Source organism: Mastigoproctus giganteus, chromosome 10 (genome assembly GCF_048544385.1).
Source record: "Mastigoproctus giganteus isolate SK-2022 chromosome 10, ASM4854438v1, whole genome shotgun sequence".
Lineage (NCBI taxonomy): Eukaryota > Metazoa > Arthropoda > Arachnida > Uropygi > Thelyphonidae > Mastigoproctus > Mastigoproctus giganteus.
Genome location: NC_143584.1, coordinates 175,152,543 through 175,170,564, shown reverse-complemented (window position 1 = coordinate 175,170,564; position 18,022 = coordinate 175,152,543). Strand labels below are relative to the sequence as shown.

The following is an 18,022-nucleotide window of genomic DNA, read 5'->3' as shown; positions in this document are numbered from 1 at the left end:
TCCATCTGTCATCATGTCTTCGAGCTATGTGTCCTGCCCAAGACCATTTTAGTTCTTTAGTTTTGATAAGAATGTCCTTTACTTGAGTTTGCTGCCTAATCCACGTGTTTCTCTTCTTATCTAACATTCTAATTCCCAATATAATTCTTTCCATTCTTCGCTGTGTAGTTCTTAGCTTCTATTCCATTCTTTTGGTGAGTGCCCAAGTTTCACTTCCATAAGTCATGGTGGGGAGTATACATTGATTCATTATTTTACGTTTCAGACAAACTGGGATATTGCTCTTCAGTATGTGACTATATTTCCTGAATGCTATCCATCCAAAATTTATTCTTCTCTTGACTTCCAGCCATTTATCATTATTACAGCTAATAACTTGTCCCAGATAAGTACATGACTCCACCTTTTCAATTACTGCTCCTTCAATCATTATTTCCCTTTCCGTGGCATACTTGTTCATCATTACTTTTGTTTTAGCCATATTCATCTTTAGTCCAAAATCCTTACTAACTCTGCATAACTGATTAAGATTTTCCTCTAATTCTTTGGGATCGTGGCTTATGACCACAATGTCATCTGCAAATCGTAAATGGTTTAGGTACTGTCCGTTCACATTGACTCCTTTCTGCGACCAGTCTAATCTTCTGAAAGCTTCCTCAAGGGCAGCAGTAAACAGCTTCGGAGATATTGTGTCTCCTTGTCGAACTCCTTTCTCGATTTTAAATTTGCTACTGTCTTTGTCTAGTCTAATAAAGGATGTAGCACTCTCATATATTTTCTTCAAAATCATAATATATGGAGTATCTATGCCTTGTCTTTCCAGTGCCCGAAACATTGCCTTATGCTGTATGGAGTCAAATGCCTTTTCATAATCCACAAATGCCAGGCATAATGGTGTTTTGTATTCATTTGCTTTCTCCATTAGCTGTGATATTACGTGAAGGTGATCCATAGTTGAGAATCCTGTCCCAAAGCCAGCTTGCTCTTTCGGTTGATTCTCATCAAGTATTCTTTCTAATCTCTTAGTAATGACCCTTGTGAACAACTTGTAGATGTGGGATAACAAGCTAATTGGTCTATAATTTCCAATTTCTGATTTATCTCCTTTCTTATGCAGCAAAACTATGATTGCATTATTCCACTGCTTAGGCATCACACCTTTTCTAATGCACTTTGTGAAGAGCCATGCCAGTTTTTGTGTTATGTCTCTTCCTCCCAATTTTAACAACTCTACAGTAACTTCATCTTCCCCCGGGGCTGTCCGATTCTTCATTTTCTTCAATGCATGTTCTACCTCATCAGGAAGAATATCGGGTATGTCGTATCTGTTGCTACTTTGCAATCCATCTTCCCCACTGCTGGTATCATTCCCTCGCTCCTTGTATAATTCTCTATAGTAGTCTTCTGCTATTTGAATTATGCCTTCTCTGCTGTTTATAAGTACACCATTGCTATTCTTCAGTTTCAGTATCATTTGTCTTTCTGTATTACTGCTCATGGCTGCTGATTTAAATCCTTTGTTTTCCCTTAATGCTTGTTCTACTTTTCTTGTGTTAAATCTTCTTATGTCCTCTCTGAGTCTCTTTCTAATGGCTTTGCATAACTCAGTATACTCAATGTTCTCCCTGTCAGTGTTTTTCGTGCTCTTCATTTGTCGTCTTCGGTTCATCATGACAAGTGTTTCTTGACTAAATTTTTCTTCTTTGGATTTCTGTTTCCCTATAGGTTTCTTGGGCTTTATCACTTTCAGAAAGTTGTAATATTCCTCGTCGATATCTTGGTCCTGAGCAGTCTGCAGAAGCTCAAACTTGTTCTTAAGTTCCAGTACATACTGCTTTTTCTCCTCCTCTGTTATTTCAAAGACCTTTGTATTATTTACTCGAGTCAGTTTTTTCCTTTCCTTTCCTACATCTATATCAAGTGTACATCTTACCATTCTGTGATCACTTCCAACATTTACCTTATTCAGGACGGTAACATCATTCACAATATATCTTCTGTTAGTGAGGATGAAGTTGATTTCATTAGTTGTTAATCCATTTGGACTCTTCCATGTCCACTTTCTGTTCACCCTTTTCTTGAAAAAAGTGTTCATTACTGACATTCCTTGAGATTCTGCAAATTCCACAAGTCTTTCACCTCTTTTATTTCTTTCACCAATTCCAAAATTTCCTATAGTTCCTCTTTCTGCGCTGTTTTGCCTTTTTCCAACCTTAGCATTGAAGTCCCCCATAATAATAGTGTAGTGGGTTTTCTGCTCATCTAGAAGACTCAATTTCAGTGTACATGTCTTCAACCTCTTCATCATCGTGGCTTGATGTTGGTGCATAAATCATTACAATCTTTAGCTTGTACCTTTTAGAAATCTTGAGTATTAGTCTTGACACCCTTGGTGATGTACTTTTGAATTCCAAAATGTTGTTTTTAAAATCTTTATGGACCAGAAACCCAACTCCACCTTCACTCCTTTCACTGTTTCCATTGGTGTACAGCAGATTTCCACTTGATAAACTTATAAGTGATTCATTTCTTCTTCTTGTTTCAGCCAAACCGATGATATTCTAATTCACATTTTCTAATTCCTTTTCCAGCTCTAATATCCTGTCTTCACCGATGAGTGATCGTACGTTATAACAGGCCAAGTTCAATTTCCGTGCATGGCAGCCTGGTCGTACCCAGAGATTCTTAGCACCCTCTGCTTCCACTCTGATCCTCTCGCTGCCGTAAGAGGGAGAGTGAAAGCTGCTGGGGACTGAGGGCCATTTGTATTGTTGTGTTCTCATTGCTGGAGGGTTTGGTCTTTTCCTCTTCACGCTGACCAGGCGTCTTGAAGAGAACCACTCTGCATGTCCGTTGCCACCTAGATGACGTAACAGGGCTTACCATCGAGAAGGTGTGCACGAGTGGATTTTAGGGAGGCAGGCCAACCGGACTTCTCCTAAATCTTCTGTAATAGAGAGATATTGGATCCATCAGTGTTTTAGGCTGAATGTCTGATAACACACAGGATACCTGTTCCCCTCTAAGCCCCGTTTTTTTAAGTAGTCACAGATAATCATTCAGGATCAGCTGTGACTACTTTCAATCACTGGAACATAACGAGACATGCAGGGAAAACCATAACAGCAAGATAAACTTTAAACATTATTTTGGCTTAAACACAAACTTAAACCTAACTACAACACTGAACTTCATATTAAAGCTAAACTTAATTTCCATTACATGAATGAAAGTTGGAATGATTTTGTTTGGGGGAGGAGATAATTGAACTCCCAACTGAATAATGCTACTTTAAAAAAAAAAAAAAAATAAATAAATATATATATATATATATATATATATATATTATTCTTTTGTATTATCATTCTATTGTGGTTTAATTCGTCTTTGTTCATCATTAATGTCATTGTTTTTAGCCATGATGGCTAATTAAACATTGTCCGTGCCAGTGTTTTTTACCTATAGATATTATAGTTAATACATTACTGGTCTTTAAGCTAGCCTATTCTCGGTTATCTTAATTACCCGTGGCCTATACATTTAGGATTTTGCAACTTGTTGCGCATTACTAAAGAAATTTTCATAACACTTATTGATGAAAAACTGTAGCAATAGGCAAATTATCAATATTATTTTATAACTATATCTATAATTTATACATTTTTATACATTTTTGTATTACATCACATGGACGTCAATCCCCTACTTCATCGGGGGCTTTGAGTGGATTGACGGCCCATTCGATGTAATGCATTTTTTACTTACTCATTTCTGTATGCATCTATCACAGCTTTGCCATTAAATTAATTCTAAATTCCAAGGTTGTTTTTGAATTTTTTTGGACTTATGTTTATCTTATTCTTCTTAATTGTTGTTAGTTAAATTATTATTATTTATTATGAATTAAATTAATTCTTTATAATCTCTACAGCAACTGTGATAGAATACACAAAGCCCTATGGGTAAGTTTTTTTGTGTATTGCAATACTATTACTTACTTGATGTGTTCCAGTGGGAGTCGAGAAGGGAAAGTTTCCTGCCTTTAACTTGTTTTAAGGATGGCTATTTTTATGGCGCAGTCGCATTAACGTTTTACTGTGTGCCGATGGTGTATTGGCCGAAGTCCCCGATTTTCAGGCCAATGTCTATTGTGGATTTTGTTGTTGATTCGATGAATTTATTTATTTATTTGTGTATTTACATTATTTTTACATTTGTTTTATGCCTTACCTCGGACAGTGCCGGTACCGCTTTTCCAAGGCGTAACAGCACTTATTTGTCCAGAGGCAAAGCCCTATACATATATACAGCCTCTTACTATGGGGGGGGGGTCAATTTTGGCAATAGGTCGTAGTACAGTCAGGCGAGGCGACGAGCCTCGCCTGAGCGCAATAAACCTAGTAAATAAGGGGATACTCTTCTGAGTAATTACTATTTTATTTTTATTTTTAGCTGGTTTTTGATAAATGTATATGGGTCTACATTGGGGTGGTGTTTTCTAATATTTGCATATATGGCAGTTTTTATGTGATATCTACTGTATTGTTTGGGAATTTTGTTTCTATCCAGTGTTTTGATGAGTTTTAGTATTGCTATTTTTCCGCTATTTATATTGTTGCATATTTCTAATAGTCTGTTTGTTTGATTTCTTATGGTATTACCATGTATATGCTTTGATATATTACTTTCCCAGTGTTGTGAGTTTTATTGTTTCGAAATTAAAATGGTCTCTTTTATCATGGTGATGTGTATATATTTTGTCTGGGTGGATGGCAATTTCGCTGTCTAAGTAGACAGCTTTTTGGTTGTTATCCGGATTTGTACATTCAATTTTTAGGTCTGCTGGGTAATTGTTCTTTGCTACATTTATAAAGCTGTCATGGTTGATCACGAGTACGTCATCTATATATCTGTAAAATTTTATATTGTCCGTAATGTTACTTTCATAATGGTGCAGGTAGCCATGGCGCATGAACTGCTGGATCTCATAGCTATCCCCCTGCTTTGTATATACATTTTGCCTCCCAATTAGTATGTAGTTTCCTTTGACACTGATTTTTGTGAGGTCATTCCAGTATTGTTTGTTGCATTGTAGTACGTTGTGATATTTTTGGTAATATATCTGTAGTACTTCCATTAGGTTGTCGTGCACTATGCTTGTAAAGAGGTTTTTGAAGTTGTATGTGTTTATACTTTTAATATTATTGTTTTGGTTTTTTAAATCGCCCAAATATTCTTTGTTGTTGTTGATAATTCTGGTGTTTTTTAATTTCTTTGGTGATGTTTTTTAATTTGTCTTCCATGATCTTACTTGTATACTTGATATACCTGTTTTTGCCTGAAGTAATGAATCTTTTTCCCGTAGGAATCTTGTGATATTTCGGAATCCAGTATATGTAGGGGTATTGCATCCTGTCTATTTTAATTTTAAGCTTTTTATGCATAGCCAATATTTTTTTGCTGATGCTGTTTGGATTGGCTTCTATGTACTTGTATGTTTCATTGTCATGCAATTCCTCTTTTATGGCTTCTATGTAGAATCTTTTGCAAATGATACTGAAATTATTGTTTGCTTTGTTGGTTCTAGTGATAACAAATTTGTTTTGTAATTCTTTGATTTTATTGTTGATAGTTTTTAAATTTAAGTGATTGTTATTTATATGATGTTTTTGTATTGTTATGTTTTCCCTGAAACAGTCTAGTATGTTTTCAGTATTGGCGTTTATCCAACATTGGAATGATTCTATGGGTTCATTGCTTTTGTATGCAGCTTTTAATGCAAATTGTAACAGATCTGTGTATATTGATTTTTTTATATATTCCAATCTAATTGGGGTGTTGGGTCTGAATTTTGTACCCTTTTTCATTGTCTCTCTTAGCATTTTGTCTTCGATAATATTGAGGTCTCCTGTTACTATATGATTGTAATGTGTATTGATGAATTTTTTATATCTACTTTCCTGGCAGTGACAAGTTTGTTCTCCTTCATTCATATTATCAATGGTGTTTTTGTAATTGCAGATAGTTAGTCCTATTGGCTTGGTGTATCTGTATCTAATGTTTATTTGTGTGTTTTTGATGGGTAGGTAACATTTGTTATTATTTATGATATTACCTATATTAACTGTGTCGTATAAACGGTTTTGGTATTTAATTATGCAGTAAACGCCAATACTGAAAACATACTACTGTTTCAGGGAAAACATAACAATACAAAAACATCATATAAATAACAATCACTTAAATTTAAAAACTATCAACAATAAAATCAAAGAATTACAAAACAAATTTGTTATCACTAGAACCGACAAAGCAAACAATAATTTCAGTATCATTTGCAAAAGATTCTACATAGAAGCCATAAAAGAGGAATTGCATGACAATGAAACATACAAGTACATAGAAGCCAATCCAAACAGCATCAGCAAAAAAATATTGGCTATGCATAAAAAGTTTAAAATTAAAATAGACAGGATGCAATACCCCTACATATACTGGATTCCGAAATATCACAAGATTCCTACGGGAAAAAGATTCATTACTTCAGGCAAAAACAGCTATATCAAGTATACAAGTAAGATCATGGAAGACAAATTAAAAAACATCACCAAAGAAATTAAAAACACCAGAATTATCAACAACAACAAAGAATATTTGGGCGATTTAAAAAACCAAAACAATAATATTAAAAGTATAAACACATACGACTTCAAAAACCTCTTTACAAGCATAGCGCACGACAACCTAATGGAAGTACTACAGGTATATTACCAAAAATATCAAAACGTACTACAATGCAACAAACAATACTGGAATGACCTCATAAAAATCAGTGTCAAAGGAAACTACATACTAATGGGAGGCAAAATGTATATACAAAGCAGGGGGATAGCTATGGGATCCAGCAGTTCATGCGCCATGGCTAACCTCTACCTGCACCATTATGAAAGTAACATTACGGACAATATAAAATTTTACAGATATATAGATGACGTACTCGTGATCAACCATGACAGCTTTATAAATGTAGCAAAGAACAATTACCCAGCAGACCTAAAAATTGAATGTACAAATCCGGATAACAACCAAAAAGCTGTCTACTTAGACAGCGAAATTGCCATCCACCCAGACAAAATATATACACATCACCATGATAAAAGAGACCATTTTAATTTCGAAACAATAAAACTCACACACTGGGAAAGTAATATATCAAAGCATATACATGGTAATACCATAAGAAATCAAACAAACAGACTATTAGAAATATGCAACAATATAAATAGTGGAAAAATAGCAATACTAAAACTCATCAAAACACTGGATAGAAACAAAATTCCCAAACAATACAGTAGATATCACATAAAAACTGCCATATACGCAAATATTAGAAAACACCACCCCAATGTAGACCCATATACATTTATCAAAAACCAGCTAAAAATAAAATAGTAATTACTCAGAAGAGTATCCCCTTATTTACTAGATTTATTGCACTCAGGCGAGGCTCGTCGCCTGACTGCACTACGACCTATTGCCAAAATTGACCCCCCCCCCATAGTAAGAGGCTGTATATATGTATAGGGCTTTGCCTCTGGACAAATAAGTGCTGTTATGCCTTGGAAAAGCGGGTACCGGCACTGTCCGAGGTAAGGCATAAAACAAATGTAAAAATAATGTAAATACACAAATAAATAAATAAATTCATCGAATCAACAACAAAATCCACAATAGACATTGGCCTGAAAATCGGGGACTTCGGCCAATACACCATCGGCACACAGTAAAACGTTAATGCGACTGCGCTATAAAAATAGCCATCCTTAAAACAAGTTAAAGGCGGGAAACTTTCCCTTTTCGACTCCTCGACTTCCACTGGAACACATCAAGTAAGTAATAGTATTGCAATACACAAAAAAAACTTGCCCATAGGGCTTTGTGTATTCTATCACAGTTGCTGTAGAGATTATAAAGAATTAATTTAATTCATAATAAATAATAATAATTTAACTAACAACAATTAAGAAGAATAAGATAAACATAAGTCCAAAAAAATTCAAAAAGAACCTTGGAATTTAGAATTAATTTAATGGCAAAGCTGTGATAGATGCATACAGAAACGAGTAAGTAAAAAATGCATTACATCGAATGGGCCATCAATCCACTCAAAGCCCCCGATGAAGTAGGGGATTGACGTCCATGTGATGTAATATAAAAATGTATAAATTATAGATATAGTTATAAAATAATATTGATAATTTGCCTATTGCTACAGTTTTTCGTCAATAAGTGTTAAGAAAATTTCTTTAGTAATGCGCAACAATTTGCAAAATCCTAAATGTATAGGCCACGGGTAATTAAGATAACCGAGAATAGGCTAGCTTAAAGACCAGTAATGTATTAACTATAATATCTATAGGTAAAAAACACCGGCACGGACAATGTTTAATTAGCCATCATGGCTAAAAACAATGACATTAATGATGAACAAAGACGAATTAAACCACAATAGAATGATAACACAAAAGAATAATAATAGGTACTCTGTTTGTACCCATGCATTGCTAAAACAGCTACTGGGACAACAGAAAAAGCTAGAAAGAAATTAAATAAAACTACTATAATAGAATATTAAAAATAAAATGCAAACTGAACCATCATAATACAAAAGAATAATTATATATATATATATAAATCTTATCTATTTCATATCTTAAACTGATACCGCCTGGGTTTCTACTGTGTAATCCAAGTATGAAAATCGGGGCTGTTGCAACATTTTTACAGGATGGCAGCATTACTTCTGGATCACACTGCAGAATCCTTACATTTGAGGTGCTCCAAGGGACAAAAGCCGGCTCTACCACATCCAAACCTCATATTTGTCTGGACACTTAGAGGTGTTGTGGACTTCCCATTCATACTACAATGCATAAAGTTTCCAATACTGATGGCCTTTATAATCATTACCAACAAACCACACAGTCAGGTGACATGTACTTATTGCCAATGAAAACACTGCTTTGTGGAATATCATGTTTAAAGTTTTGTGCATATTCTAATTTGTTTTATAATCATGTAAATACTAAAACTGTTGCTTATATACGTTACTTAAAGTTTCCTGAAGGTATATCAGTAAAATACTTTTCCAATTTCTTCTCATTGACTAAATTAATAATTATTCCCCAACAGAGTCATTACATATAAGCAAATATGTCTGCACAGCCAACTGTGTTTTCTAGTTACCAATTATTATCCAAACATCAAATAACAATTCTCTTCCCATTAATCAAATGAAGTTCCTTGCAATTCTTATTAGTACACTGGGGGAAAAAAAAAAAAAAAAAGCAATTTTACTACCCTTACCTGTGATATTTCTTCGGGTGTTGTAACAGGCTTCGACAACTTTCTAAGGTATTCAACTACCTTTTCAACTGCCATCATGACTCCTATAAAGAATAAACTGATTAACAAGAGATGCTTTTTTTCAGTTGAAAAAGGTAATGTTTCATAATTAAAACTTCCAGGAAAGATGCAAGTACACCTCATCCTTATATAGTGCAGGACACAGGTTCTAAGAAACAGCACATAGTAAATACTTGCACTATAGTGTGCACATTTTAAAACAGTCAGGGATAGGTTCCATAAAAAAAAAAAGTTGTGAATTGTGAACACTCACATTTAATGGTGGATTTTAACTTCCCAGATATATTAAAAACCTATTAAGAAATATTGTTCAAAGTTTAATCCTAAATGGTTATCTAATGAACTAATGAGACGCGTAACAGGGAAGAAAAATGCATGGGATGCATATAAATTAACAAGCGACTCAGAAGCCTATGGCAGATTACGAGAAATCCTTGGCAAAAGATGCTAAGAAAAACAGCAAGGATTTTTTTTACTTATATAAACTCTAAAAGGAAGGGGGGTGAATCTGATTGGTCCACTTGATATCGATGATTTGACGGTTGATGATCCTGCTCAGATAGCAAACAAACAATGACTATTTTGCATCTACATTCACATATGACGAATTATTAAGGTTTGAAAATGGCAGAAGGTTATCAAATTGTAGCAGGATACTTAATGATTTTGTAATAACTGAGAGCAAAGTGGAGGAGAAATTGTTGAAGTTAAACATAAGAAAAGCATCTGGGGTGGATGGGATATATCCAGTTATATTAAAGGAGGCGGCAAAGCAACTAAGGAAACCCTTAGCCATAATTATGAGAGCATCCCTGACAAATTTGATAGGATATTATGATGTGGTTACAAAGGAACTGGATGCAAAAAAATAATTTTGATATAATCTATTTTAATTTCAGGAAAGCTTTTGACACTGTTGCGCATGAAAAACTATTGCACAAATTGGAGCAGAATGGTATTAAGGGTAAGTTGCTACAATGGATAAAAGGATGGTTAAGTGGGAGAAGACAGAGGGTGGTAATCAGTGGGTGCTGCTCTTCGTGGACTAATGTTATTAGTGGAGTCCCACAGGGTTCGGTATTGGGTCCACTGTTGTTTTGTATATTTTTCAATGATACTGATGAAGGTATATCAGGCTTAATGTTGAAGTTTGCAGATGATACAAAGGTTGGCAGGGTTGTTAATTACAGTAATGGCAGTGTGCTACTGCAACAGGATCTAGATAATTTGGGCAGATGGGCTAAGAAGTGGCAACTGAAGTTTAACCTTGACAAATGCAAAGTACTGCATATGGGTAGAAGTAACCCCAGAGAAACGTACCAACTGTGTGGTACTACACTTAAGGTGGTAGAAAATGAAGAAGACCTGGGAGTAATTATGCAGGCAGATATGAAGTTTTCTGAGCAATGCAGACAAGGCTGCCAGGGCAGGTCATGGGGTTTTGTCAATGATATATAGGAATTTTGCTAGCAGGAAAAAGGAGGTGATTATCCCTCTGTATAAGGCAATGGTCAGGCCACACCCTGAGTACTGCGTACAGGTCTGGAGGCCTCATTTTAGGAAAGATGTAGATTTACTTGAGTGTGTACAGAGAAGGGCAACAAGATTGGTGAGGGGAATGAAGGGATCCTATTACTAAGAGAGGCTTAAGTTCTGCAAATTGCAGTGGCTGGAGACTAGGCACCTGCACGGTGATCTGATTGAGGTGTATAAGGCCTTGAATGGGTTGAGCACGCTGAATTCTGATGGGATCCTTCCACTTGTTCAGATTACGAACCTAAGGGGGCATAAATTCAAATTAAGGAAGGACAGATGTAGAACAGATGTGCGGAAATTTGCCTTTAGCCAGCGGGTGGTTAATTGCTGGAACAAACTTCCATCTGTTGTTGTGGAAGTTGATAGGTTGAATAAATTTAAGGAGGAACTGGACAGGCATTTGGAGGGAATGGTGTGTTTTTTTTTTTTTTTTTTTTGGCTGATGCTGCATAAGCTCATACACTTGGTTTCTTGCATCACATGCCACTACTACTACTACATCATTTTCAAAAATTTATTTATCATTACACATTATGCTATGATTAGTAAATAACATTAAATATGGGTAGTAAGAATCTGCATATAAATATTTTTACACACAAAATAACTAATCAAAATATGTAGCATGCATCTACCTATGACCTCAAATTTAAATGATACCAGTGAGAAAGTGTCTAACATGGTGGAGCATGTTTCGTGAATAAGGGAGGACAAGGTGTCAAATAAACATGCATTAAAGATGGAGCATTATAGCTGGATGAGCTGTAAACTTCCATAGTTTACTAAATTTAATGATTAGCAACTAGAGCTGCCACTCCACAATCTCTCTCTCAGTTCTACCACTAATCCTCGTCTAGGAACTATACAAACTCAGAATCAAGTATGTAGTTTGATATGTATTAACCTGGTTTATATTTATATAGCACTCGATGATGAATCATACATAGGATCATTAAAAATCTCATGTGTATTACTAATGTTTAAGTATTAAATTTACAGTAATTACTTTAGTGTCACAGAATATGTAGAATGTAGGAGCTTAATTATGATTGGTAGAACAGGCTTCCATCTTTTGTTGTGGAAGCTAATAGCCTAAATAAATTTAAGACTGAGCTGGACAGGCATTTGGAACAAATGGAGGGTTTTTTTTTTTTTTTTTTTTTTGGCTGATGCTGCATAAGCTCGCTTTCTTGCATCGTATGCCTCTACTAATGCTAATGACCGGCTGAGAGTGCTCTCCAGTGGAGAATTCTTTATGTAGTTATAAACAAAATGGAATACATAACGCAGATTGCTGGAAAATATTTGGTTGAACAGGTGAAGTTAGCAAGTTGCGACAAGTTCTGAATAAGACCATGACTGTCAAAGTGGATCAACAATTAATGATAAAAAAAAAAAAAAAAAAATCAGATATAACAATCTCATTGAGGTTGACAAAGATATCACAAAAATCGTGCACAAGTGGAACAAATTGACTTTTGTAGTCCATTTCAGAAACTCTGGAGAGGCAATTTAATAAGAATATGGCGCCTCCGTAGCCAGGAGCAGCACTGCATAACACACGCTTCTTGATTTGGTGGGCATGGGCTCAAACCCCGGTTCGAGCCCGTGCCCACCAAATATGGAGGATGCGGAAAGGGCAGGGAATGACCACCGCATATCCCCGGAGCAATATGGCCTTAGTTGCTAATGCTAATAAAAACCAAATAACAAACAAACAACAAGAATATGTTTTGGTTTACACAGAAACAATTCTGCCTAAACAGGTATATCAATAAATAAATTATACACTTTTGAGTCACTGAAAATCTCAACGTACTTGTAGAGAACTTCACCAAAAAAAAAAAAAAAAAAAAAAAAAATGCATGGTGTGTCGAACTGTTAGAATAAGAAATTTGAAATGTCTTTCATTATAATTCACTAAGTTTTCATAAGTATCCAAAACCAACTAAAAGCAGGTTTTTCAAAATCATACCGGCCTCCGGCCCACCGGGGTTTCGCGGGTAAGGCTTATGGCCAGTCCGCCTCTGTCGATAGAGAAAAAAATATGAAATTGTGAAACGCTTTGAGCGAAATGAAAGACCATGTGATATTGCACGTGCTACAGACCTAAATGAGGCAACGCCGAGAATTACAAAGAATGCGGAGAAAATAAAAACAACTTTCATAGCGGGAACAACTCAAAGTGTAATTAAAATCCATTAGATTAAGACAAGAATTGGAAGAGATGGAGCGGCTGTCATCTGTTTGGATAGAAAATCAAACAAAAAACAAGTTTGCTTACGATAGAAGCAAAAGCATTAGCAATATTTTATTACGTTATAGTCATAATAAAATACGTAAGCATTTTATTACGACTATTTTATTTACGAATAAAATACATATTTTATTCGTAAAAAATACTTTTTTAGTATTAAAAAATACTAAAAATACTTTATTATAATATAATAAATAATATTTATTTTTTATTATATTATAATAAAAAAATATATTTTTTATCACATATTTTAATTGTTATAAAATACGTAAGTATTTTATAACGATTAAAATTACCCGATTATTTATTGTGTTTGGTAATGTTTTGGTTCCAAATGTGTGTTCAATCTTGGGTGGTCAGCACCTAACCCCACTTTTCCCATAGGGCCTGTTGTTTATATTGCACGATTTTGCATTGCACAAGGGTTTCTAGGAACACAACTATCGTGCTATACGGGACAGACTGTATCCCCAAATATCAAAATACGGTACTTGAGATACAAGAATTATTTTTTCCCAAAACAAGATGTAGCAATATAATGCACCAGAAAATGACGTTCTTGATTTCCTTAGTAAACTATTTCCTTGGTAACGTTATCTTGAATCAACATCCTAAATGCTTTAGGCAGTTTGGCCGTTTAACTTCCATCCACCAAAATCAGGGCCACAATGGCAGGAATGTTACAAATCCAGTACTTTAGTGTTAGAAATTTAATTTGAAGTTTCTGATGCACTCCTTTATCATAAGATCTTCACCCCCAGAAACCATACTGACAACTTCATACTTTATTATGCCCAGTTGGAATGGTCTCAGAATTTCCAATTATCCAAGAGAACATAACAACTACTAAGTAATTACCAAAGACCGATTTTTATACAAATAGTTATTTGTTATTTTGTTTTTAGGAGCATTAGCAACTAAGGCCATATTGCTCTGGGGATATGCGGTGGCATTCCCTGACCTTTCCGCATTCTCCGTATTTGGTGGTCGCAGGCTTGAAATACAAATAGATTTCATGCATAATGAGCAACATGATATTAAAAACAACATCAAGTGAAAAACAGACATCACTCAGTTAAACAGAAATGTTCCAGAAGTCTTCCATTAAAAGAAATTCATTAAGCAAATCTTATTTTCTCAAGCCACCATTATATAATTCAAGATGCATTTGTGAAACATTTATTGAATTAGGGCATGTTAAACAGCAGCAGAAGAATAAAAAAAATTTAATGCAATGTGATTATAAAGTAAAAATACTGTCCTCCCCCCCCCCCATCAAAAATCCAACAATGTTCCCCACAACAATAAGTTGTCAATTTCCATTTCTACAATCTTTGGAAATTGTTTACTTCCTTTTGAATCATCATATACATTATATTTATTTAATACTAAGCTTCAGTTTCTCAAATTTGACTGATTTCCCTCCCTTCACTTTTATTAGCATTAACAAAGGCACATGATGCAAGAAAGAAAGCTTATATAGCATCAGCCAAAAAAAACCCCCTTATTTCACCCATCCACTCGCTCTGCCCTGAATCTATTTAAGCTATCAACTTCTACAACAACAGATGGAAGTTTGTTCCAGCAATCAACCACCCACTGGCTAAAGGCAAACTTCCGCACATCTATCCTACAACCGTCTTTCCTCAATTTGAATTTATGCCCTCTCAGGCAATTATTCTGAGCAAGAGGAAGAATCCCATCAGCATTAAGCATGCTCAAACCATTCAAGGATTTATATACCTCAATTAGATCACCTCACAGGCGCCTAGTCTCCAGACACTGTAATTTGCAAAACTTAAGCCTTTCTTCATAAGAGCAACTCATTGTTCCATTCACTAATCTTGTTGCCCTTCTCTGTACTCGTTCCAAAAGCTCTACATCCTTATTAAAATGAGGCCTCCGGACCTGTATACAGTACTCAAGGTGTGCCCTGACCATTGCCATATACAAGGGGATAATCACCTCCTTATTCCTGCTAAGAAAATTCCTGTATATCATTGACAAGACACCATGAGCTACTCTTGCAGACTGTCTGCACTGCTCAGAAAACTTCATATCTGCCTGCACAATTACCCCCAGGTCCTTTTCATTCTCTACCACTGTCAGTGTAGTACCACAGAGTTGATATGTTACTCTGGCGTTACTGCTTCCCATATGTAGTACTTTACATTTGTCAATGTTAAACTTCATTTGCCACCTCTCAGCCCATCTGCTCAATCTTTCCAGATCCTGTTCAGCAACGTACTGTCAGCAGTGTCCTTAACAACCCTGCCAACCTTCGTATCGTCTGCAATCTTGGACATTAAGCCTGATATACCATCATCAATATCATTTATAAATACAGAAAACAACAATGGACCCAACACTGAACCCCGAGGGACTCCACTAATAATATTAGTCCACGATGAGCAGTGTCCATTGATTACCACTCCATCTTCTCCCACTCAACCATCCCTTTATCCATAGCAGCAATTTGCTTCCAATGCCACACTGCTCCTATTTGTGCAGCAGTCTTCCATCTGCAACGGTATCAAAGGCCTTTCTAAGGTCCAAATATATGATATCAAAGTTATTCTTTGCATCCAGTTTCTTTGTGACTACATCATAGTATTCAATCAAATTGGTCAGACAAGACTTGGTCTTAATAAACCCATGCTGTGTCTGAGGTACAAGTGAAGACTTGTCTAGATGATCCTGCAATGCTTCTTTAACCAGTGCCTCCATTAATTTCACTGGAACAGAAGTTAAGCTAACAGGTCTGTAATTACCCGTGTCTCCCTATATGACAGGTTACAGACAAAAAAATCATTTATTTCTTGCCACATTCACAACAAATTTACTTTAATGTTGCATCACTGTTCTTTTCATTTCAGTAGGTTATACAGAGGAGCCGAAATTAGAATATGCACATACAAACATATAAAGTCAATTTTAAGCTCATACTGCAATTATGTTCTTTGTACACTTACAGGAGTTGGTCGACAAGCTCCTCAGTTTGCTTATCTTCGATTTCCTAAAATGTTTTAGCAGATTACATTAAAGTCATCATTCCACACTGCTTTTTCACATACACTGGGAACACAATAATAATAATAATAATAATAAAAAAAAACTTGCCCCACATGTTAGAGCCATGTTTCACAGCAAATTTTTGCAGTCCACAGCATTTGTATCAATGGCAGAGATAATACACTAAGCGCTCGTTTTTTTTAACAGCATATACTCAGCTTAACTTTTGTTCTCCTGCACAGCAGGTATTCCCTTGGGTATCCACAATTTGCAAACTTGAGATTGCATTAGCATTAGCAGAGGCATTTGATGCAAGAAAGCAAGCTTATGCAGCATCAGCCAAAAAAAAAAAAAAACACCACTTCCACTTCACCCCTCTGTTCGTTCAAAATACCTGTCCAGCTGAGCCTTAAACTTATTTAGGCTATCAACCTCCACCACAAGGGATGGAAGTCTGTTCCACCAACCAACCACCCGCGGGCTAAAGGCAAATTTCTGCACGTCTATCCTACATCTGTCTTTCCTCAATTTGAATTTATGCCCTCTCAGGTGATTTTTCTGAGCTAGAGGAAGAATCCCATCAGCATTGAGCATGCTTAAACCATTCAAGGCTTTATACACCTCTATCAGATCACCTCGCTGGTGCCTAGTCTCCAGACACTGTAATTTGCAAAACTTAAGCCTTTCTTCGTAAGAGCACCCCTTTGTTCCATTCACTAATCTTGTTGCCCTTCTCTGTACTCGTTCCAAAAGCTCTACATCCTTATTAAAATGAGGCCTCCGGACCTGTATACAGTACTCAAGGTGTGCCCTGACCATTGCCATATACAAGGGGATAATCACCTCCTTATTCCTGCTAAGAAAATTCCTGTATATCATTGACAAGACACCATGAGCTACTCTTGCAGCCCATCTGCACTGCTCAGAGAACTTCATATCTGCCTGCACAACCACCCCCAAGTCCCTTTCATTCTCTACCACTGTCAGTGTAGTACCACAGAGTTGATACGTTGCTCTGGGGTTGCTGTTTCCCATGTGTAGTACTTTACATTTGTCAATGTTAAACTTCATTTGCCACCTCTCAGCCCATCTGCTCAACCTTTCCAGATCCTGTTGCAGCAGCATAGTGTCAGTAGTGTCCTTGACAACCCTGCCACCCTTTGTATCGTCTGCAAACTTGGACATTAAGCCCGATATACCATCATCAATATCATTTATAAATACAGAAAACAATAATGGACCCAACACTGAGCCCTGAGGGACTCCACTAATAACATCAGTCCACGATGAGCAGTGTCCATTGATTACCACTCTCTGTCTTCTCCCCCTCAACCACCCCTTTATCCATAGCAGCAATTTGCCTCCAATGTCACACTGCTCCAATTTGTGTAGCAGTCTTCCATGTGCAACAGTATCAAAAGCCTTTCTAAGATCCAAGTATATAATATGAAAGTTATTCCCTGCATCCAGTTCTTTTGTGACTGCATCATAGTATCCAATCAAGTTGGTCAGGCAAGACTTCCCCTTAACAAAACCATGCTGTGTCTGAGCTATAACTGAAGTCTTGTCTAAATGATCCTGCAGTGCTTCTTTAACCAGTGCCTCCATTAATTTTCCTGGAACAGAAGTTAAGCTCACAGGTCTATAATTACTTGTGTCAGCCTTTGATCCTCCTTTGTGAATTGTGGTCACATTTGCACATTTCCAGTCTATGGGTACCTCCCCTGAGTCCAAGGAAGCTCTCATAATTATGGCTAAGGGTTTGCTTACTTCCTTTGCTGCCTCCTTTAA

General features: G+C 36.1%; 1 protein-coding gene across 1 annotated transcript in view; it reads right to left on the bottom strand.

Annotated features, from left to right (window-relative positions):
• LOC150079543 (heat shock protein 60A-like) overlaps positions 1-18,022 on the bottom strand; it is a 141,202-nt gene that overhangs the window by 91,180 nt on the left and 32,000 nt on the right. Inside the window, exon 4 of the mRNA XM_090383571.1 lies at positions 9,367-9,449. Within this exon, the coding sequence (XP_090239697.1) occupies positions 9,367-9,449 (83 nt within the window). The remainder of the gene's footprint in view (positions 1-9,366; positions 9,450-18,022) is intronic.